This window comes from Equus quagga, chromosome 3 (assembly GCF_021613505.1).
Source record: "Equus quagga isolate Etosha38 chromosome 3, UCLA_HA_Equagga_1.0, whole genome shotgun sequence".
NCBI lineage: Eukaryota > Metazoa > Chordata > Mammalia > Perissodactyla > Equidae > Equus > Equus quagga.
Genome location: NC_060269.1, coordinates 155,470,965 through 155,494,281, shown reverse-complemented (window position 1 = coordinate 155,494,281; position 23,317 = coordinate 155,470,965). Strand labels below are relative to the sequence as shown.

General features: G+C 50.7%; 1 protein-coding gene across 1 annotated transcript in view; it reads left to right on the top strand.

The window, feature by feature from the left end:
- The window catches only part of PDE6B (phosphodiesterase 6B), a 34,018-nt gene that overhangs the window by 5,014 nt on the left and 5,687 nt on the right, over positions 1–23,317 (top strand). Inside the window, exons 3-15 of the mRNA XM_046656692.1 lie at positions 307–396; positions 15,833–15,973; positions 16,063–16,137; positions 17,210–17,274; positions 18,214–18,280; positions 18,450–18,497; positions 19,242–19,391; positions 19,700–19,843; positions 20,432–20,497; positions 21,158–21,304; positions 22,425–22,532; positions 22,904–23,013; positions 23,185–23,272. Of these exons, the coding sequence (XP_046512648.1) occupies positions 307–396; positions 15,833–15,973; positions 16,063–16,137; positions 17,210–17,274; positions 18,214–18,280; positions 18,450–18,497; positions 19,242–19,391; positions 19,700–19,843; positions 20,432–20,497; positions 21,158–21,304; positions 22,425–22,532; positions 22,904–23,013; positions 23,185–23,272 (1,299 nt within the window). The remainder of the gene's footprint in view (positions 1–306; positions 397–15,832; positions 15,974–16,062; positions 16,138–17,209; positions 17,275–18,213; positions 18,281–18,449; positions 18,498–19,241; positions 19,392–19,699; positions 19,844–20,431; positions 20,498–21,157; positions 21,305–22,424; positions 22,533–22,903; positions 23,014–23,184; positions 23,273–23,317) is intronic.

Genomic DNA, 23,317 nt, shown 5'->3' with positions numbered 1-23,317 from the left:
TGCATGTGTGTGCGGGCTGCCTACCATCCGAGTGCTCGCGTGTCCAAGGCCTGGTGGGGCATGCGTGTCTGCTGCTGTCTGTGTGTTCCTCTCCAAGGCCCGGCGCCAGGCTCGTCTGCATCTGCATCTTCCACGCAGCCGCGTGCATCTTCATGCGCCCAGGCCTGTGTGTGCCAGTCCACGGCCCGGCTGTGCAGTGTGTGCAGCCCCTCCTCCTGGCCACCGGGTGTCTCTTCCACAAGTGTGCACCTGGCACTCATTTGAAAGCCGGGTTCTTAACTCCTGGCGTTACAACTCCTATTTCAGGTTTTCTTGAAGTACCTGAATTTTGGCACGTTAAACCTGAAGATCTACCACTTGAGCTACCTCCACAACTGTGAGACACGCCGAGGCCAGGTACGTCTGCCAGCCTCCCAGGGCTCAGAGCCGAGCCGTGGCGCAGAGCTGTGTGTGTCCAGGCGCCCACCCCATCTGGATAAGGACAGCGGTGCTGTGACCACCTGGGCGCGTCCAGGGCCAGCAGCTCCAGGGGGAGGGTCCATGGCTTTTGTGGGTGTGGGTGTGGTGCTGTGAGCATGCCGAGCTGCAGGCACGGAGGCCATGACGGGACATTCTGCGCGCCAGAACCGTGGGAGGCTCATCTGGCTCCCTGTCTGCTCACGGCCTTGCCCTCCAGCCCACAGGGTCTGAGCACCTGCGAACACTGAGGGCACTGCCCTGCTTAGAAGCTGCTCATGCTCTCTTTGGAAGGAGCTGGGCTGGATTATGAGTGGACAATGGGAAGAGGGACCCACCCCTTGGTGCTAAGCCCTCGGTGGATTTAGCCCCCAGCTACACTGAGAGCCGTCAGTTCCAGGGCTGGAAGCTGCTTCCCCCCGAGCTGGGAGGTGTGGGGACCTGGTGGAGGCAGGTGAGACCTTGTGTTGTGGGAACAGGTGCGGAGCTGATGGGCCCCTCGGCAGAGTGCGGGTCCCTCCAGGTCCTCCTGCCTCCGAGTCCCGGCCCATGGGAGCCTGGATAAACAGTGAGTGGACTGGGAGGGGAGGCCAAAGGCAGCTCCTCTCACTCTGGGCCTGGGGAAAGCTGCACAAGACGTGGCCTCTGGGCTGAACCTCAGAGGACATCAGTGGTGACCTGGTCCCTCCACACCGTCACCACCTTCTGTTCTGTCTGCGAAGTTGTCTGCGTGTTGGTTGCCTGCTGCTCCTGCGCCTATCTTAGCATGCGGAGACAAAGGCTGAGTCTGGGGGCCTCCCCTGACCCATGGGCTGCGAAAGGAGCAGCCTGGGCGGGCAGTCTGGGGGCAACCCAAGCCCCCTGAGGGTCTCCTGGCCGCAGGCCGGCCCCGCTGATAGGCACCTGTGATAAACCCCTCCAGGAGGGCTACCTCCCTGGGGCCAGGGCCGTGTGGGGCTGAAGCCACAGCCCAAGGAGGACGAGGCCCCCGTCCTGGCGCTCGCAGTGTGGCCCATGCAGAAGGGGTGGTGAGGACACTTGAGGGAGAGGATGGGCGAGAGGGTGCCCAGGGCAGAGGGAAGGGTGTGGCCAGGGCCTGAGGCTGTGGAGGAGCTGACAGCCAGCAGCCAGCGGGACTGCAGCGTAGGGGCTGAGCAGGGGCCGCCGAGCGGTCAGGCAGGGCTCAGGGCCAGGCTGGGGAGAAGCTGAAGGACTGAGATGGGCAGATGCGGCTCTACACTGGGTGGACGGTGCTCTTCAGAAGGAAGTCGCTATGAGCCCTGTCCTGTAGGGGCATTTGTCTCCTCTCACCCGTTTCCTAATTTACGCAGTCACTTGTTTGTACCAGTCTGGACTCGTGGGTGTTTCTCACGCTTGGGTTATAATCCAGCATGACTTCACTGATTCTGTTGCTCAGCTTGTTGCCTGTGTTGCCTCAGTTCCCTGCCTCATCGACTCCAGCCTTCGGGTTGTTCTTTATTTGATCAGTTAGTGAGTTTGGGGGGTTTTGTTCAACCTTACTCTCTGGAACTACATGATGCTCCAGGCTCATTTACGTATTTCCTGCCCAGCCTGGAGTCAGCCATTCCTCAAGGAACCCTGGCTGCTCTTATTGGAGAATGGTCTTAGAAGCCAAGATGTGGGTGCTGGGTGTGCTCTTTCTCTGGGGTATCCTAGCATCTAGGTCCTCTGAGCCAACAGAGCAAAGAGATAGACGTGTGCACACTAGCCTGAGCATACGCCGATCTATAATTATTTCTGCATCAAACCAACTGTGTCTACATTAAGTTGAACACAAGTTCTTGCTGATGTCCCCAACTCTAATTCATCGCCACATGGATCATTCTGGCCTCCTCCCCTTGCTGGTACATAATTTCCACTCCAACAGCAAAGCACGTGGCTCCCATCATCCCATAACCCTTTACTTAATTGTTCAGTTCCAGGACACGTGTACAGCAATGCCAGGATTGCTAACCTGTGTCCCAATGGGAGGCGACTTTGTCAACAGAGCACACTGCTGTGTGCAGTTGCTTGTACCGTTACTCTTACAGACTCCTCATTCCAAAACACCTAGGTCAGCACCTTTTTCTCCACCCGCTCAGTGAGGCAGCTCATGCATTTTAATGCAGTTACATTGTCTTGTCAGAGTCTGCGTTCTTTCTTGGAGTCCCCCCACTACTAAATGCTTCTTTAGTTGCATATATCAGGTTCATTTTTTGTGCTGCAGATTTTAACAGGTTTTGACAAGTGTGTCACGACATGCATCCACCATTGTTGTTTGGTGCTCTTGAGTGGATTCCAGTTCCTAGCGACCCAGGAGACAGCAGAGTAGAACGCTGTCCAGTCTTTTTGCACCATCCTCTCATCTTCTGGTGGTATGTCAGACCATGCTTCACTGCTATTCATAACCAATTTTTCATGGCCAATTTTTTTGGAAGTGGGAGGCCAGGTCCTTCTTCCTAGTCTGTCTTAGTCTGGAAGCTCTGCTGAAACATGTCCACCTGCTGGCATTGTGAATACTGGTAGCATAGCTTTCAGCATCACAACAACATGCAGACGCCACAGCGTGGTGTGGTTCTCTGACTGGAAACGGACCCAGGCCGTGGTGGTGAGAGCACCAAATCTTAACCACTAGACCACCAGGTTTGACTATATCCACCATTAAAATATCATAAAGAATAATTTCACTGCCCTAAAAGTCTCCTATGCGCCACCCGTTTATCCCTCCACACTCTACCTCCACCAAACCCCCAGCAATCACTGATTATTGTACTGTCTCTGTAGTTTTCCTTTTCCAGAATGTCATAGAGTTGGAATCGTACAGTGTGTGTAGCCTTTTCAGATTGGCTTCTTTCACTTAGTAATATGCATTTAAGGTTCCTTCATGGCTTGATAGCTCATTTCTTTTTATTGATGAATAATATTCCACTGTCTGGATGGACCACAGTTTATTCATTCAGCTGTGGAAGAACATCTTGATTGTTTCCAGTTTGGGCAATTATGAATAAAACTTCTATAAACATTTGTTTACAGGTTTTTGTGTGGACATAAGTTTTCAATTCAGTTGAGTAAATACCAACGGGTGCAGTTGCTGGATAATATGGTATGTCTATGTTTAATTTTGTAAGAAATTGCCAAAAAGTGGCTGTGCCATTTTACATTCCTGTCCTTTCGCTCTGCATCCTCACCAGCTTTTGGTATTGTCAGTTATTTAGATTTTAGTCATTCTAATAGGTGTATTTCATTAGTGTTTTCATTTACAATTCCCTAATGACAAATCATGTTGAGCATCTTTTCATATACTTATTTGCCATTTGTATATCTTATCCTTTGGTGAGGTGTCTGTTCAGATCTTTTGCCCATTTTTAAATTAGATTGTCTATTTTCTTATTTTTAGTTTTAAAAGATTTTTGTAAAGTTTGAATACAAATCCTTTAGCAGATATGTATTTTGCCAATATTTTGTCCAGAGGTATAGTTTGTCTTTTCATTCTCTTAACAATGCGTTTGGTAAAAACAGAAGTTTTAAATTTTAATAAAGTCCAACTTATACATTTGTCCTTCATGAATTATACTTGGGCGTTGTATTTTGAAACTCATCACCAAACCCAAGGTCACCTAGATTTTTCCTTGTCATCTTCTAGAAGTTTTGCAGTTTTTTGTTTTACACTTAGGTCTAAATTAATCTTTGTGAAAGCTGTTAGGTCGGTTCTAGATGCTCTTTTTGTAAATGGAGGTCCAATTTTCCCAACAGCATTTAGTGAAAAGACTAGCCTTTCTCCACTGAATTGCCTTTGCTCCTTTGTCAAACTACAGTTGACTATATTTGTATGAACCTATTTCTGTGCTCTCTATTCTGTTCCGTTGGTCTAAGTGTCTATTTTTTCACCAATACCATACTGTCTTGAGCACGATAGCTTTACCGTCTTACAGTCAAGAATATCATTTCTCCAACATTTTTTTTCCTGGAGTATTGTGCTGGCTATTTTGTGGTGTGTGTGTTTTTGCCTTTTCATATAAATTTTAAAATCCGTTCATCCATACCCGCAAAATAGCTTGCTGGTATTTTAATTGGGACTGCATTAAATCTGTACATCATGTTAGGAAGAATTGGTGTCTTAATAATAATGGGTCTTCCAGTTCATGAAGAGAGAACATCTGTCTATTTAGATCCTCTGTGATTTCTTCAGAGTTTGTAGTTTTTGCATATAGATCCTGTACATATTTTATGAATTTGTACCTGCGTTCAATTTTTTATGCTAATGTAAGTGATATTATGTTCCTAATTTCAAGTTCTAATTGTTCATTGCTGCTATAAAGAAAAGCGACTGACTTTCATATGTTAACCTTGTATCCTGTGACTTTAAGACAATCACTTATTAGTGCCAGGAGGTTTTTTAATTGACTGCTTGGTATTTTCAGATAGGTGATCATGTCATCTGCAAACAAAGACATTTTTATTTCTTCTTTCCCAATCTGTATACATTGTATTTCCTTTTCTTGTCTTATTGCACATGCTAGGACTCCCAGTACAATGTTGGACAGGAGTGGTAAGAGGGGACCTCCTTGCCTTTTTCCCAGTATTAGGGGAAGATGTCCAGTTTCTCAACATTAAGTATCATGTTCATTGTAGGTTTTTGTAGAATTTTATCTAGTTGAGGAAGTGTCCCTCTATTTCTACTTTGCTTAGAGCTTTTATTCTGAATGAGTGATGATTTTGTCAAGTGCTTTTTGTCCCTCAATTGATATGATCATGTTACTTTTTTTTTGCTTTAGCCTGTTAATATGGTGGATTACACTGATTTTCAAATGTTGAACCAGCCTTGCATACCTGGGATAAATCTCACTTGGTCATGGAGTATAATTACTTTTACATATTGTTGGATTGGTTTTGCTAATTTTTTTTTTTTTTTAAGATTTTATTTTTCCTATTTCTCCCCAAAGCCCCCCGGTACATAGTTGTGTATTCTTCGTTGTGGGTCCTTCTAGTTGTGGCATGTGGGACGCTGCCTCAGCGTGGTTTGATGAGCAGTGCCATGTCCACGCCCAGGATTCGAACCAACGAAACACTGGGCCGCCTGCAGCGGAGCGCGCGAACTTAACCACTCGGCCACGGGGCCAGCCCCTGGTTTTGCTAATATTTTGTTAAGAATTTTTGCGTCTGTGTTCATGAGAGATTTTGGTTTGTAATTTTTCCTTTTTATGATGTCTTTATCTGGTTTGGGGATTAGGGTAATGCCGGCCTCATAGAATGGGTTAGAAGTGTTCTCTCGGCTTCTATTTCCTGGAAGGGATAGTAGTGACCTGGCATAATTTCTTCCCTGAGTGTTTGGTAGAATCCAGCAGGGAACCCACCAGGGACTGGTGCTCTCTTTTTGGAAGATTGCTAATTCTTGATCCAATGGCTTTAATACTTCAGGTCTGTTCAGATTATTCCATTTCCCCTGGTGTGAGTGTTAGTAGTTTTTGTCTTTCAAGGCATTGAGAAACTTATTTTATCTCAGTTATCAAATTTGAGGGCATACACTTGTTCTCAGTAATTATTATTTATTTATTATTTCTTTTCTTCTACCTGCTTTAGGCTTAAATTGATCTCCTTTTTCTAGTTTTCTAAGATTAGATTATTGATTTTGAGTCTTTCTTCTCTTCTTATATGTCCATTCAACGCTGTGCATTTCCCTCCAAGCACTGCTTTCATGGCATCCCACAAACTTTGATAAGTTGTGTTTTCATTTTCATTTAGTTCAAAATCTTTATAAATTTCTCTGGAGACTTCTTCTTGGACCCATGTATTATTTAGAAGTATGTTGTTTAATCTATTTTGGAATTTTCCAACTGTATTTCTCTTATTGATTTCTAATTTAATTCCACTGTGGTATGACAATATATTCTTTATAATTTTTATACTTTTAAATTTGTTAAGATGTGTTTTATGGCCCAGAATATGTCTATTTTGGTGAATGCTCCATGTGACCTTGAGAAGAATGTGTATTCTGCTGCTGTTGGATGAAGTAGTCTGTAGATGTCCATTACATCCAATATTGTTTAGTTTGACTATTTTCTTACTGATTTTCTCCCTGCTGGATCTATCAGTTACTGAAAGAAGAGCATTGAAACCTCCAGCTATAATCGTGGATTTATCTACTGCTTCTTGCAGATCTCTCAGTTTTTGCTTCATGTAATTCAATGCTCTGTTGTAAGGTGCAAACACATTAATATGTCTTCTTGGAGAAATGACCTATTTATCATTATGTAATGTCCCTCTTTACCTCTGATAATTTTCCTTCTTCTGAAGTCTGCTTTGTCTAGTCTAGTAAAGGGTACATCTCCCTTTACATTTTTTCCCAATTATTTTTATTGTGCTAAAATACACATAACATAAAATTTACCATCTTAGCCATTTTGTTTTTAAAGATTTTATTATTCCTTTTTCTCCTCAAAGCCCCCTGGTACATAGTTGTATATTTTAGTTGTGGGTCCTTCTAGTTGTGGCATGTGGGACGCTGCCTCAGGGTGGCCTGACGAGCGGTGCCATGTCCACGCCCAGGATCCGAACTGGCGAAACCCCAGGCCACCACAGCAGAGTGCACAAACTTAACCACTGGGCTATGGGGCTGGCCCCACCATCTTAACCATTTATAAGTCTACAGTTCAGTGGTATTAAGTACATTCATATTGTGCAATCATCACCACCATTCACTTCCAGAACTCCTGACATCTTCCCAAACTAAAACTCTATCCCCATTAAACACTAACTCCCCATCCTCCCCCCTCGCCCTGGGTACCCCCATTCTGCTTTCTGTCTCTATGATTCTGACTACTCTAAGTACCTCATATAAGTGGAATCATACAGTATTTGTCTTTTTGTGACTGGCTTGTTTCACTTAACATGAAGTCCTCAAGGTTCATCCACGTTGTAGCATATGTCAGAATTTCCTTCCTTTATTTTTGTGAGGAAGAGTGGCCCTGAGCTAACATCTGTTGCCAGTCGTCCTCTTTTTGCTTGAGGAAGATTGTCGCTGAGTTAACATCTGTGCCAGTTTTCCTATATTTTGTATATGAGATGCCAGCACAGCACAGCTTGATGAGCAGTATGTAGCTTTGCACCTGGGATCTAACCCACGAACCCCAGGCCACAAAAAACAAAGCGCAGGAACTTAACCACTACACCACTAAGCTGGACACTTCTTCCTTGTTTAAGGCTGAATAATATTTCATTGTATTGATGGACCACATTTTGCTTATCCATTCATCCATCAATGGACATTTGGAGTGCTTCCACATTTTAGCTATTGTGAATAATCCTGCTCTCAACATGGGTGTACAAATATCCTTTTAAAACCCTGCTTTCAATTCTTTTGGGTATATACCCAGAAGTGGAATTGCCAGATCATACAGTAATTCTATTTTTAACTTTTTGAGGAATCGCCATACTGTTTTCCACAGCAGCTGTACCATTTCACATTCCCACCAACAGTGCACAAGGGTCCCAATTTCTCCACATCCTCACCAACACTTGTTATTTTCTGGGTTTTTTTTTTTGTTTTTTGGGGGGTTTTTTTGCAGTAGCCATCCTAATGGGTGTGAGGTGGTATCTCATTGTAGTTTTGATTTGCATTTCCCTAATGATTAGTGATATTGAGCATCTTTTCATGCATTTATTGGCCATTCATATATTTTCTCTGGAGAAATGTCCCTTCGAATCCTTTGTCCATTTTTTCATCTGGTTGTCTGGTTTTTGTTGCTGAGTTTTAAGAGTTCTCTACATATTCTGGATATTAATCCCTTATCACATATATAATTTTCAAATGTTTTCTCTCATTCCATGGGTTGTCTTTCCACTCTGTTGATATTGACCTCTGATGCACAAAAGATTTTGATTTTCAAGAAGTTCAATTTGTCTATTGTTGTTGTTGTTACCTGTGCCTTTGATATCATATCCAAAAAATTATTGCCAAATTCAGTGTCCTGAAGATTTTACCCTATTTTTTCTCCTAAAAGTTTTATGGTTTTAGATCTTAAATTTCAGTACTTGATCCATTTTAAGTTAATTTTTGTATATGGTGTTAATTAAGGATCCAACTTCATTCTTTTGCATGTGGAGACCCAGTTTTCTCAGCACTATTTGTTAAAAAGACCGTCTTTTCCCCATTGAATGGTCTTGGCACCTTTATCAAAAATCATTTGATCATATATATGAGGGTTTATTTCTGGGATCTCTATTATACTCCATTGGTCTAAATGTCTGTCTTTATGCCAGTACCACAGTGTTTTAATTACTGTAGGTTTGTAGCATGTTTTGAAATCAGGAAGTATCAGTCCTCCAGTTTTGTTCTTCTTTTTCAGGATTGTTTTGGCTCTTTGGGTCCCTTGAGAATCCCTATGAATTTTAGAATGAGTTTTCCTATTTCTGAAAAAACATCATTGAGATTTCAATAGGAATTGCACTGAATCTGTAGGTCACTTTGGGTAATACTGACATTGTAACAATATTGAGTCTTCCAATCCATCAATTGGATGTATTTCTACCTATGTATGTCTTCTTTGATTTATTTCAGCAATGTTTTACAGTTTTCATTGTTATAATAATACTAGCTTTTATAATTTGTCCATGTGTTTACTTTTACTAAGGTCTTTATTTCTTCATATGGTTTTGTCAACCTAAAAGGCAAATTTTCTAGTTACTTTACCTTGAAACAAGTTTATTTTGGAATAGCCAAAAGATCTGCAATCCAGGATGTGCATGCTATGGCAAATCATAGGCAAATCTGGAAAACAAAGGAGGGGAGCTGCTTTTATAGAGAAAGGGAAGAATAAGGAGGGCTGTTCTAAAGGAAAGTTTCCATTGGAGGAAGGTAACAGTTCAGGGTGAGAACAGCTTCTCATTGGCTGAGCTGCGGCGTTTCCCATTGGCTGGGCTGTTGCCTGGCAGGGAGAGGTCTTCCTTCAGCAGTTAAGGTCCCACTTCCTGTTTGGTGTAACTGGCCAGTGGGATGGGCCGGAGCCCCCCTGCAGGCCTTCCCTGTCCAGTCCAGTTGGAGTTTGTTTTACTTATTTCCACAGCTTTGAGTTACTGAGTTCCTGAGTTCCTTTCATTTCACCCTGCAGGATACCCTTGAACATTTCTTCCAGGACAGCTCTAGTGTAACAAACTCCCTCAGCTTTTGTTTATCTGTAAATGTCTTAATGTCTCCCTCACTTTTGAAGGACAGTTTTGCCAGATACAGGATTCTTGGTTGACAGTTTTATTTTTCTTTTACCATTTTGAATATGTCAGCCCACTGCCTTCTGGATCCAAAGTTTCTGATGAGAAATCTGCTGATGATCTCATTGGGGGTCCCTTGTACATGGTGACTCACTTCTCTCTCACTGCTTTCCAAATTCTCTTTGCCTTTGGCTTTCAGCAGTGTGATTATAATGTGTCTCAGTTGGGTCTCTTTGAGTTCATCCTACTTGGGGTGGTTCCAGCCATTATTTCCTCAAGTGTTCTGTCTGCTTATCCCTCTGCCCGGGGCAGGGTCTAACCCACCTCCCTCGGGACTGTGTTCTGAGTGGCTCTCATTCTGCTCTTGCACTGCAGCTCTCCTTTCCTCCCAAGAGCAAGGAGTGCAGTCTCCTCTCAGCCAGGCCCCTTAACTTCATTGCTATGGGGATATTTCCCCAAATTCTTAGCATCAGCATCTCCAAAACAGTGGCCTCAGGTCAAGATTCAAATCCAACCCTGCACACCCCAGGTATGGGCCTTGGGGAGGCAAGTCCAGGAACATTTTCTGGGCCCTGCCCACCACACACACTTTCCCGCCATGTGTCTCACCCAGGGGGACCATGTTCCCTCCAGGAAAGTCAAATCCCAGGAGAAGCCAGGTTTTTAATTCTCTACCTGTTATGTCCTGAGCCCCACCTCCCTCTCCGGTCACCCCTAATTTTTGGATCCCCTTTATACATACTGTCTCAGGGTCCCTTTCCTTATGCACCTCTCATCAGTCCACCCTGACTCAGCAGTCAGAGCCATACTTTGAAAGTTTAGGTTGTGTGACTGGGTGGCCTTCAGGGGCTCCCCTGCAATCTGCTGCCCCTCCTGGCTCTCCCCAGACCACCGCTCTCCCCAGCCATGCTCCCCCACAAAGACCTTTGCACTTGCTGGTCCTTCTGCCAGGAACCTCATCCCCGCATACCCCATGGCTCCTTTGCAGGGAGATCTTCCCTGACCTGAGCACCCCCACCCTGGTCCCCATTCCTTACCCAACCCTGCTGTGTTCCTGTCCACTTACTCCTCTCCTGGGAACAAGCCGGATGGTTTGCTTTCTCTGTTCATGTTCTAGCCCCTCCCCATTAGAAAGTGAATCTAAGAGTTGGGGATTTCTGTCTTTTCTGTTGTCCAGTTGTCCCCCAGACCTAAACGAGGTAATAGATATCATTCCAGCAAATGAATTGCTGACACTTAGGAAACACAGACTATCTGGAAACTCATTGTTCCCAACTCCTCAGACCACATGCATGTACAGACGTACTTCCAGTGGGATTCTAAAATGGCCTTCCAGCACTGGACATTCACGTCTCAATTAAGCACTTTGATTTTCCATTCAGACGTCACCTGGTCCTAGTAGACAGCTGTTTCTGAGACCTGCACTCTGAACAGCATTTTTAAGAAACCTAATTAATTTGTACGAAGTGCAGGGGCTCTACCTCACAGCTCTTCTCGAGAAGAAAAGTCTAAAATGAACCAAGACTGGCTCCCACATGGCTTGCAGTTAAGCCTGCTGCCTTCACCTTGTTTCTTCTCTTCCTTGTGCTGTAGGAGAGCCAGTGACTGAGAATTAAGGCAGTTCTCAGGGTAGAGCTCATCCCTGCCCTCCTCCAAAACCGTAGCCACTCTCCAGGGTCCTGAAGACCCCTCAGCAGGGCCCTTCACCCTCAGACACTGCTGCCCCTCCTCAAAAACTATGTTCAGTCCTGATCACCCTCTGCACGAACTCTGGCTCAGGGGTCCTGTCAACCCCTTCCTGAAAGTGTCTCACCACTTTGGTCAGAGGCAATAGAAGCAACAAGAACAAGTAGAAACGTTCAGAGTCATATGTGAGTCAGGAAGCAGCAAGGAGGGGCTGGCGCGCTTCTCCACCCTGGGCAACACCACCGATTTCCATCACTGAAGTCCCCACTGTGAAGTCACTGGACACAGAGTTAGGAAGAGATGTGCCGTAGAGTAGGTTGTCTCTCCACCGTAAATACCTCAAGAGCTAGGGTAATGGTGAACTGTAGTGGAATAACAAGGAAGCGATGGGTTTGCATATTTATAATCTTTGTTTTAATATAATTTTCTTAATTTTTAAGTTTATATCATTTAACTTTAATGTTCTATTTAACATCTGGCTATGAAAATTCCTGAATATTCTACAACCAGCTCTCAGGAGCTCACCACCAAATAAGAACCCTGGGAGCCGAAGCCGCCCAGGGTCCACTGCAGTTACCTTTCCTGTCTGCCCCTCGCCCTCCAGTCATCCTGACACCTCCCTCCTGTAGTGTGAGCGTAGGATTAGGCCTCATAAGGCCAGCCTCCCCCTTCCAGGGGGCTGTGCAGGCCCGTGTTGTCTGTCTCCAAATGTCTCCGCTTGTTTTTGAGGTCACCAAACGGACCCTCACCATCAGCCCCAGATTTCACCTTGGAGCATTAAGCCAGAATATACTTAATGAATCCATGGAGGGCAATACTGAAGCTCCCTGGCCAACCACACGCTCCTGGTCACTCAAACAACCATCTGGTGTTTTGCTCACATAACATTGGGTGGCACTGCTGTGCTGTGTGTGCTGATGACAGCCAACACAGGCTCAGGGTCAAGAAGGGGATGCCACTCCCTGGGGAGGGGTCAAAGTCCAGAAGACTCAAAAGGTGAAGCATGACCTGCACCCTGAAAGAGGGTCCGTGCCCAAGATTTTAAAGTTGAGATTTCACATAAGAATCTGGGTTTCCAGCTTCTCTAGAAAGGCTGGGCCCCATCCCCTGACTCTCAAGGCCACTCTCTGAGGGTCCTGGCCTGCTAATCTCCAGTAGGCAACATGAGGGCATCAGCCAGGGTTGGAGCTATCCTTGGCCTGGAGTAGGAGGCAGGGAAGACTGTCCTGAGAAGATGAGCAACTGAGGGTAGGATCAAAGCAACAGGTGAGAGGGTGTCCAGGGGGCCCTCAGCTGGCACCACAGATACTGCGATTCATAGCAGTCAAGATGGAGACAGCCCAAGGCCCATGTGCAGGGGAGGGAGGAGCAGACTGGAGATTCATGAAGAATCACCCCAAAGGGACACTGGAGAGGCACTGTGTGAAGACACTTAGATGAAGTCCCAGAACACTCCAGGGCCAATGGTAAGAAGAGCCGTTCCAGGAGGGGTCGGGAGGCACTGACTGGGGCAGAGGAACTTCAGGGGGCTGGAATGCTCTAAATCCTGACCTAGCAGTGGCTACACACACACATGCTGACGTGAAAAACCATCCAGCCATGTTCCAAAGATGCCTGCACCTTACTCACTGTCTGTGTGGGAAGACTCAACTCAGAAAGTTACAAAGGAAATAGGAAGAAGGGGGAAGGACAGAGCCCTGGGGGGTGGGGGCGTGCTGCCTGGCTTCAGACCATATGGACACCAGCCTAACCTGCTGAGCCCCCACTCCCTTGAGGCCATAACAGGACCTGCCTCAGAGCAGTGTCCAGCACATGGTGATTGGTCTCTGGTCTGATGGGGGCATGGGAGGGCCAGGGGGTGACAGGAGATGCTCTGCTGGGGACAGGGACAGAGGGGACAGGGTGGGGAGTGGAGGAAGTTCTCACCAAGACACTGCGCTGTGAGAACTAAGCCCTTTTCCTCCTCACTCTGTCCCCCTCCTGAGGCATGGCCTTTGGGGATGAAAGTATTCAGATGGCTCAAAAATTAGATGTGCAACCCAGACACTCCTCCCAACCCCCACCGAGCTTCAGCAGGACCAGGGACAGCTGTCCCTGACATCTCTGAGCGCCTGGCCTCCCCCGACCATGGCTTCCCTGACTCTGACATCTCTGATGTGGGTTCTCGTCTGAGCCAGGGCTTTGTCACAGGGAGAGCTCAGGGAGTGTTTGTGGGATGGACACACAGGTGGTTAACACACTCACACACAGATGCACACACATACACACGTACACACTCAGACGCGCTCACACTCACACATGGGGCTCTTGAGAGCCAGGCACTCTTCTGAGAGCCTGACACTTAATCTTCCAAGCATCCTGAGGGCAGAACATCACTATCCCCATTTTGTAGGTTGGGAGACAGGTCTGCACATTGGCGAAGTTTCCTGGGGTCACAGAGCTGGGGAGAGGCGGATCAGCATCACTACCCACTGTGATAGGGGAAAAGGGTCGAGAGCTCTGTACTGGGCACTTTTATTTCCAGGCCATTAGCAGCTGGGAATTGAGGTGCTTAGCCACCAGCTGACAGATGAAGGAGACGCAGTGTGGTGTGGGTGACCATGTAGTCCCACCCACCCCTGACATGCATGTGCAGACTTCCAAGTGGCAGCTGGCCACAGGACCTGTTGTTCAGTCTTCCTTAGAGCTGCAAATCTCATAGCCTTCCATGAATTCAACAAACGCACATTGAGCACTCTGGTGCTAGGTGCCACTCTGGCCATGGAAAAGCTGCACCTCCTGACATCACAGAGCTTGTGATTAAGTGGGGAAATAATGAGACTGTTCATCGTGAGGTCGGGAACAAAATGAGGCGTTGCAGGAGATCTGGTTTGGCAGGTGTTCAGGGGGAGCCCTCTGGAGATGACTTTAGGCTGAGACTCAAGGATGAGAAAGCCCTGGGATGAGGGCTGTGAAGGCAGAAGACAGAGCTTGTGCAAAGGCCCTGTAGTGAGTCAGCTGAGATCACCTGGGAGTGCGATGGAGAGAGATGGATAGAGAGGGGGCAGGGCCAAGCCACCAATGGGGAGAGGTAGGCATTGGGCTGCCTCATGGTGGAAGGACTCCAGGGCAGGTGGGGTCTCCAGGTCCATCCCTGCCTATGACAGCAACCGGTGGGGGGGGGGGGGGCTTCAGAGGGCTAGTAGGGAGGACAGGAAGGGGGCTGTGTGAGGAAGGATTGGGAGGAGGAGAGGGTTCAACACCTAGCGGGGCTCCTTACAAGCTGGAGACAGAGCATGAGGGCTGGAACACAGTCCAGGCAGGCAGGGAGGAGAGCCCCGCAGAGTTAGTCTGAGCCTAGCCAGAAGCCCTGGACAGCAGCCTGGTGCTGGCTGGGGGTCGATGCCACAGGCAGTGTCTGGCCAGGGCTTCATGGAGCATGTCAAGGAATCATCACCTTGCTTTGGCGAGACCACAAAAGGACCTGATATCCACAAAACAAGGAATTCCTATTCTCAGACCCCACTTCTCACAGGCTGATTATGGAGGGCTGGCTGGCCAGACCTTTGCCTCTCAAGTTCATGGCAATTGATTCCAATTTTCATTCATCCACGTGTCAACTTAAAAACAAATTCCCCTGTTATTTTATCCACAGATGAGTTTATTCGGGAATAGCAAAAACAATTGCAGTTCAGGATGTGCGTGCTCTGGTGAACCACAGGCAAATCCAGGGAACAAAGGAGGGAGCTGCTTTTATACAGAAAAAGGGGGAGAGAGAGGGGCTGTTCTAAAGGAAGGTCCATTGGGAGAAAGTAACAGTTCAGGGCGGCAGCACATTCTCATTGACTGGGCTGCACATTTCTCATTGGCCCGGCTGTGGCATCTCTGATTGGCTGGGCCACAGTGTCTCTGATTGGCTGACCTGCAGTGTTTCTCATTGGCTGAGCTGCTGTGTTTCTCATTGGCTGAGCTGCAGGGTCTCTCATTGGCTGAGCTGTGGCGTTTCCCGTTGGCTGGCTGTCGCCAGGCCGGGAGAGAAATCTTCCTTCAGCAGTGAAGTGGTGGTACTTCCTGTTTGGTGTAAATGACCACATGCAATGGGCCAGAGCCCCACTGCAGGCCTTCACAGTCCAGTCCAGTTAGTGTTTCTTTATTTATTTCCACATACTTATTCACCTGCTAGCTCAGCATGAGGCCAGCACCAGGCAGTGAGTGGTGGGATTGTGGCACAGCCTGGAGGCCTTACCTCCCAGAAGGTTTCTGGGGCCCCTGGGTAGTCCTGTGCTGCGATGAAACCCTGGGTGACAGCACTGTATCGAGACACTGTTGGAGAGGCATCATCCATCAGTGTCCCTGTGGGGCTCTGTGGTCAGACGCATGTGTGCTTGTGTGTGTATCAGGTGTGACAGATCCCACCCAGGTGCTGCTGCAGTCAGACAGGTGTGTGTGTGTGTGTGTGTGTGTGTGTGTGTGTGGCCATGGGTCCACAGGTATGCCCCACCCCCAGGTGCTGCTGTGGTCGGCCAACAAAGTGTTTGAGGAGCTGACAGACATCGAGAGGCAGTTCCACAAGGCTTTCTACACCGTGCGGGCCTATCTAAACTGCGACCGATATTCAGTGGGCCTCCTGGACATGACCAAGGAGAAGGTGAGGCCTCAGCTCCCGCCAGCTCCTAGCCAGCCTCGTCCTGCTTCAGCACTGACCCGCTGCCTCGCTCCTTTCTCTTCTCTGCCCAGGAATTCTTCGACGTGTGGCCTGTGCTTATGGGAGAAGCCCAGCCATACTCAGGCCCACGCACGCCCGATGGCCGTGTAAGTCATGGTAGCGGGGGACAGGCCCAGCCCACACACCTCAGTTTCCCTGGCTCCAGCTCGAGGGTGGGAAGGGGCCTGTCCCAGCCCAACCCCAGGTGGGATGGGGAGGGTGAGGGGAAGTGTGTAGGGAGGCAGGACAGAGAGCTGTCTGACCGCTCCTGAGGGCAGGCCCCTCCCCCTGACTCCAGCCCTGCCTGGCTCTGTCACGGGGGGCCTGGACTAGTCTCTTGACAAGGGCCGTCAGCCTGGTTGTCATGACAGCTTCTGGTCTGACGGGCTGATCCTCCTGCTACCCCATCCTTAAATCATTGTAACATCTCCCCAAATGGGGCCACTTGTATGTGTGTGTGTGCATGTGTGCACACATGTGTGCACCTCAGAGAGGCAGTGTGAACAGAGGGTAAAAGCATGGGCAGACACTTCTGCCACTTATTGTGCATCCAACCTGGGGCACGCTGCATAGCCTCGCCACACCTCCGTCTCCCCGCCTGTCAAACGGGGATGATAACAAGGGCCTCCACGCAGGGCACAGTGAGGATCAGTGGGCTCTGTGAGCCAAGTGTGCAGAGGAGTCCCTGCACAAGGGTAGCTGTGACCATGCCTTGCCATGGTTCCAGGAGTGAGTGTGTGGCTGTGTGGCTGTGTCACAGCTGCACAGGTCTGGGTAGGCTGTGTGTGTGTGTATGAAGGGGTATGAGGCCCCATTTGTGTGTGGGCTGGAGTGGGACACAAATGTAATGAGGACACAGATGAGAGGAAAGACACATAAGCCAGTGTGTGGTGTGTGTCCCACGAGTGTCTGTGATGGTCTGTGTGTTTACAGGTGTGCATGTGTGTGGCTGTGTATAGCTGTGTGGGTGGGTGTGGTGTGTGCGTGTGCACCTGTGTGTGGCTGTGTATAGCTGTGTAGGTGGGTGTGGGGTGTGTGTGTACACGTGTGTGTGGCTGTGTGGGTGCATGTGGCGTGTGCGTGTGCACATGTGTGTGTGTGTCCGGGGCAAGGCATCTGGGTGGCTCCTCTCATCTCTCAGGGAGGTTCCCCTGGTGACTGCTGTGGTCTGTTTCTCAGGAAATCCTCTTCTACAAAGTCATTGACTACATCCTCCACGGCAAGGAAGACATCAAGGTCATCCCGTAAGTGCCAGAGTTTCATGAGAAGCATCGCTTAAGGGCAGGACCACCCCAGACCCAGGCTGGGTCAGCTCCAGGGACCAGTCACAGTGGATCGGTGGCTCCTGGCACAGTCCCTCGCATGGTGCTCCCTGCACTGTGGGTCGCGGCAGAACAGGATGGGGAGGGAGGCTGACTCGCTCATCTAGGAGAAAATGAGTTGGTGGGTGAGGAGGGAGGTGACAGCCTGAGGCACCATGGACATGTGGGGCAGGAGATTAGGCGAGTTGTCCAGGTGGCCTTGTCAGCAGCAACTGACCTTTGATGCCCTTGGGGTCCCATCTTGGCTCATCCTGCCAGCCCAGGAAGGTGGAGCCGGCGGAAGGGAGGCCCAACACTGCATATCCAGTGGGGCAGGACAGGAGGGCACAGCCAGTTCAGTGGGATTCACAGCCCAGTGGGGGGCAGGGCAGGACTCCAACTTAGGGAGACAGGGTAAAGGCAGCCGGCCATTCCCAGACCTAGAGTCACATGGCCATGTGACCCCATGACCCCACCCCACAGGTCCCAGGCAGGGTCTGGGATCTAAGTGCTAGGCCTGGACATAGGTCAGGGCCAGGCCCACAGGGCAAGTGACCAGTACTGGGCCCCCGAGGCTGGGATGGAGCATGTGGCTTCCAGTAGGGAAAAGGGGCTCCTCCAGGATGAGGGGCCTCAGCATGGACAGAAGAGGGGGAATGAGGCAGCTCAGATGCCCCAAAATTCAGCCCCCAACCCTCCTGAGTCCTCACCAGCTTCCCACGACCCACTCACTACCTTCCCCCGCCCCACCCCACAATCTCCATCATCCCTCTATCACCTGGATCCAGAGCAGGAAATGTTAACACACACCTGCCGAAACCTACATGCACACACCCACCTCGCGGAGCCTCTGCGCCACCTGACCCCTGCTTCTCTCTCCAGCACACCCCCGGCTGATCACTGGGCCCTGGCCAGTGGCCTTCCGACCTACGTGGCAGAAAGTGGCTTTGTGAGTCCCCACAGCCCTGCCCTCTATCCCTTGCACTGGCCCTTCCCACCAGCCTGTGCGCTGCCCCACTTTGCCCACTTAGAGGCCCATAGGGTGGGACAGTCTTGCTGAGAATCATATTGTCCATTCAGTTGCTTCAGGTGAAGTCGTTTTTCTGATCGTTTTTCAGATCTGTAACATCATGAATGCCCCCGCCGACGAGACATTCAAATTTCAGGTATCTGTCCACTCATTAGCAGAAAGAGTACTTACGTAGGAAGGAAGATGCTGTGGTTCGGAAACAATGGGCTAAATTCGTTTTTGCTTCTTAAGAAACAGCCTCAAAATGTCGGTGGCTAGCAACAACAGACATGCAGCTCACCCACTCAGGTCTGCGGGTTTCCTGGGCAGGCTGGGCTCCAGCAAGGGTTCAGTCTGCTCCTCGTGTCCTCATGGGGACGCAGGACCAGGGCAGGCTCTTTTCTGGAGGAGGCCAAGGGTCAAGTGGACTGGTGGAAATGGGCTTTGTCTCTAAGGGGCTCCTCCAGGAACTTGCCAGTGTCCATACTCCACTGGCCAGGTGTCGGTGGGACGGGTGAGAGGACTGGCCACGTGATTTGGGGCCCCGAGGAATGGGAGCGCAAGACCCCTTGTTTGACAGTCACTAAGAACTTTAAGAGTATGGCAGCAGAGCGTTCAGATAACGTGGGAGCTTCCGAGGGAGGGACCCTCTGTGACCCCAGCACTCACACTTCGAAGCCACCCTGCTGGGAAAATATCTTCCGCCTCCTCTAGTGGGAGAGGTCACAACAAAACCCCCAGTCGTGGAGTTCTCGTGCCAGGGGCAGTGCACAGATAGGAGCACTGACCTGGTCCCCGCAGCTCGAGGGCAGAAGAAATGAGGTTCACGCCCACTGGGAGTCAAGCCCGGGCCAGGGCCCCACCCAGAGCAGTGGTCATCTCTGGACACCTCTCCCTGCAGGAAGGACCTCTGGATGACTCTGGGTGGGTCATCAAGAACGTCCTCTCCATGCCCATCGTCAACAAAAAGGAGGAGATTGTGGGGGTTGCAACGTTTTACAACAGGAAAGACGGGAAGCCCTTCGATGAGCAGGATGAAGTCCTCATGGAGGTAAACACTCGTCACAGGTGCAACTCAAGGTGACACCTGTGTGATGGTGCAGGACCTACCCATATAGGGTCCCTCCCTACCGCCTGCCATAGCCCCCTGACCCAGCATGAGGCCCAAAGAGAGTGGGGAAAAGGAAGAGCTGTGAGGTCCCATTCATGGAAGCCAGGGGCTCCCCGGTGGGCACCACAGAGACCCCATTAGAAGCACTCACTGCCCTGGAGTGGCACAGTGGGGGAGCTGCACACAGGATGCAGAGCCAGGCACACGAGGTGCTCGTCAGGGTGGGTGACACATGGCTCCGTCCGCAGTCCCTCACACAATTCCTGGGCTGGTCAGTGCTGAACACCGACACCTACGACAAGATGAACAAGCTGGAGAACCGCAAGGACATCGCCCAGGACATGGTTCTGTACCACGTGAGATGCGACAAGGACGAGATCCAGTCGATCCTGGTACAGCTCTGCCCGGTGGGGAGGCAGGACAGCTGGGAGTCAGGGCCCAGCCTCGTCCTGGGGCCCCACACGCTCTGCCCGGCCTGGGGTCCTTTCCTCAGCCATGAGCAGGGGTGGTCAGAGCCTTCCCGGTCATGCTGTGTGAGGGCTCAACCAGCCATCCATGTGGAGACTCAGGATGTGCCAAAGGCAGAGACGCGCAGGGAATGCGAGCACCCCACGCGCAATGTCCCTTCTCTCTGCAACTGCTAGGCCAGGCTTCCCAGGCAATCATCCTTCTTCTGTGCCAGATGTCACCTTGTCCCCCACACGAGGGGTGTAGGTGACGATGTCTCTTTGTCTCAACACAAGGGGCGTACGTGACGCTGTCACCTTGTCGCCACATGAGGGGTGTAGGTGATGCTGTCACCTGGTCCCCCACATGAGGGGTGTAGGTGACGCTGTCACCTTGTCCCAACATGAGGGGTATAGGTTACGCTGTCACCTTGCCCCCAACACGAGGAGCCTAAGTGACAGTGTCTCATTGTCCCAACACGCGGGGTGAAGGTGACACTGTCACTCTGTCTCATAACACTTTTTCTGTCCTAGCCAACAAGAGAACTCCTGGGGAAGGAGCCTGCTGACTGTGAGGAGGACGAGCTGGGGAAAATCTTGGTCAGAATCAGACTCCCACCCCTCAGGTGGAGACTGGAAGGGCTGAGGGTGACAGAGATATCTCTACTCCCAGGAGACAGGAGTGTGTTTGAGCACGCAGTTTCGTCTTGTGATGTTTGGTGCTGTCTGTGTACCCATGTGCCTGTATCCATGTGTGTGTGTGTGTGTGTGTCATGTGTGTGTGTGCCTGTTTCTGTGTGTCATGTCATGTGTGCACCTGTGTCATGTGTGATCCTGTGTTCATGTGTGACTGCCGTGTGTGTCCATACGTGTCTGTGTCACATGTGTCGTGTGTGTCCTGTGTGCCTGTGTATCGTTTCGTGTGACTCTGCGTATTCACGTCCTTGTGTATCTTTGGTTGTGCCTGAGTATCTTTTTATGTGCATATTTTTGTGTTTGTTTCCCTGGCGACATCATTGTGTCTGCCCAGCTAGGCAAGTTCTTGTTGTTGGGCCACGGGTGGGAGGAGAGGGGAGGGAGGGGGCTGAGCCAGCAGGGATGTGTGTGTCCCAGGCTACAGGCCAGAGCGACTGGAAGGGCAATGTCACCAGACACCTGGGGCGTCTGAGGCTGGACAGAGGGTTCTAGGAGGAGAAGAGACGAGGGACAAGTGGAGATTTGATGGGCCTGCCTCCCTCAGCCCCACAATCCCTCCCACAGAAAGAAGTGCTGCCAGGGCCCACCAAGTTTGACATCTATGAGTTCCACTTCTCCGATCTGGAGTGCACAGAGCTGGAGCTGGTCAAATGCGGCATCCAGATGTACTACGAGCTGGGTGTGGTCCGGAAGTTCCAGATCCCCCAGGAGGTGGGATGGGGACTGGCCAGGGGTCCTAGATCCCCCAAAAGGTGGGAGAGATGTGGTCAGGGGTCCAGGTCCCACAGGAAGTTTGGGGGCAGGCATGTTCATTACAGAATGGACAGTGAAGGCAGGTAAAGTACACACACGCGCATGCCTAGAATAAAAGACGGGATGGATGGATGAATGGAAAGTGATAAACAGGAGTTCCAGGTAACTCGATCATTAAGCACATCTCTGGGCGTGGGGTGGAGGAGACAGAAGCCTCCCGTCACCTGTGCAGAAAGCACGCGGCATCCTCTATGTCTGAACACAGAGCCCCTCAGAGGTGGTCCCAGGGAGGAGGAGATGGCCTGCCCAGCTCTGCCGCTTCCCTGAGGTTTTCCGTTTCTGCCCTGCTTCCACCTCCACACGCCTCCCCACCACCCAGTGAGGGAACGAGTTTCCTCAGGCACCCCTGAGAACAGGTGCAGCAGGCTGGCATTTTAAAAAGAAATTTTACTAAGTACTTAAGGAAAACACAAAAGTAAAAAATATGTTAAAAAATTAACAGAATAAAAAATATTTCCAAATAATTTCTGGCCCTAAAAATCACAATAGAAACAATAAGACAACCCACTTGGCCCACATTCTGTCGTCCAGAGATAACTGCCCTGCAGAAAAAGGCTCACCCTCTCCTGCCTGCCCCTGGGCCTCTGGACCTTCAGCCACCATCTTATTTCTCCATCACAGTGCCAGGTGCCCACACATCACGCCCCATTCAAATATCCATGCCTGAAACAGACTTTTTCTTCTAAAATATACCAGACCCCTTGCCTGGGGTCCTCTTCCCAATTTTGGGCTGGGTGATAGGTTGGAGGCCCCGGACGCCCCATGAATGCTGGATCAGTTCTCAGCTTCAGCTCCAGCCCCTCAGGCGGCCTGCCACCCCTTGTCCATCCAGCAGGTGCCTGACGAGGCACAGCCCACCCAGGAAGGCAGTCAGGGCAGCGTGGTCACAGGGACACGGAGAGTCAGTGGGCCTAGGGGACCAGATGAGCAGGGCTTTCACACCGGCAATCAGCCTGCGGACACGCTGGTGGGCCTCAGCCCAGTGCTGAGAGCCTGTGTTTCTCCCGGCCTCTCTCAGGTCCTGGTGCGGTTCTTGTTCTCCGTGAGCAAAGGGTACCGGAGAATCACCTACCACAACTGGCGCCACGGCTTCAATGTGGCCCAGACAATGTTCACGTTGCTCATGGTGCGTGGACAGGGGAGGGAGCAGAGCACCCAGAAGCCGGGTGGTCCCCACGGGCAGGGAGCAGAGCACGCAGGAGCCCGGGCACTAGAGGCACCCGCTCTGACCGGGGCTGTGAGGACCCTCCTGGTTCCCAGGGCAGCGTCACAGGCCCCTACCTCCGCGGAGGAGGTAGGGCCCTTCAAGGGCAGAGGCTGGAGGAGGCCTCTCCCACCGGCACCCACCCCCAGGCTAGAGGAGCCAGAGGGCCTGGGCTGGCAGAGGCAGCTGGGTCAGGCCCAGCTCCCCAGGCCCCCGCGTGCCCCGCCCCGGAGCGGGGAAGGGGCGGGCAGGGCGCTGGCCGGGCTGCAGGACTTAGATGCCCGTCTCCGCAGACCGGCAAGCTGAAGAGCTACTACACGGACCTGGAGGCCCTCGCCATGGTGACGGCCGGGCTGTGCCACGACATCGACCACCGCGGCACCAACAACCTGTACCAGATGAAGTAGGGCGCCTGGGGCCCCGCCCGCGTCCCGTCCCGGGGGGCCAAGGGCTCACCCCGCAGCGAGCCGGGCAGCGGTCGGCCTCCGAGGGGCGCGGCCTCCTCCCTGCGGGGGTGGGCGCGGGGGCCCCTCGGCTTCTGACTGCCGCTGTTTTTGCTAAACCTCCGAAACAGGTCCCAGAATCCCTTGGCCAAGCTCCACGGCTCCTCGATTCTGGAGCGGCATCACCTGGAGTTCGGGAAGTTCCTGCTCTCGGAGGAGGTTCGGGCGTTCCCGGCCAACGGACCACGACCGGCGCCCCCCCCC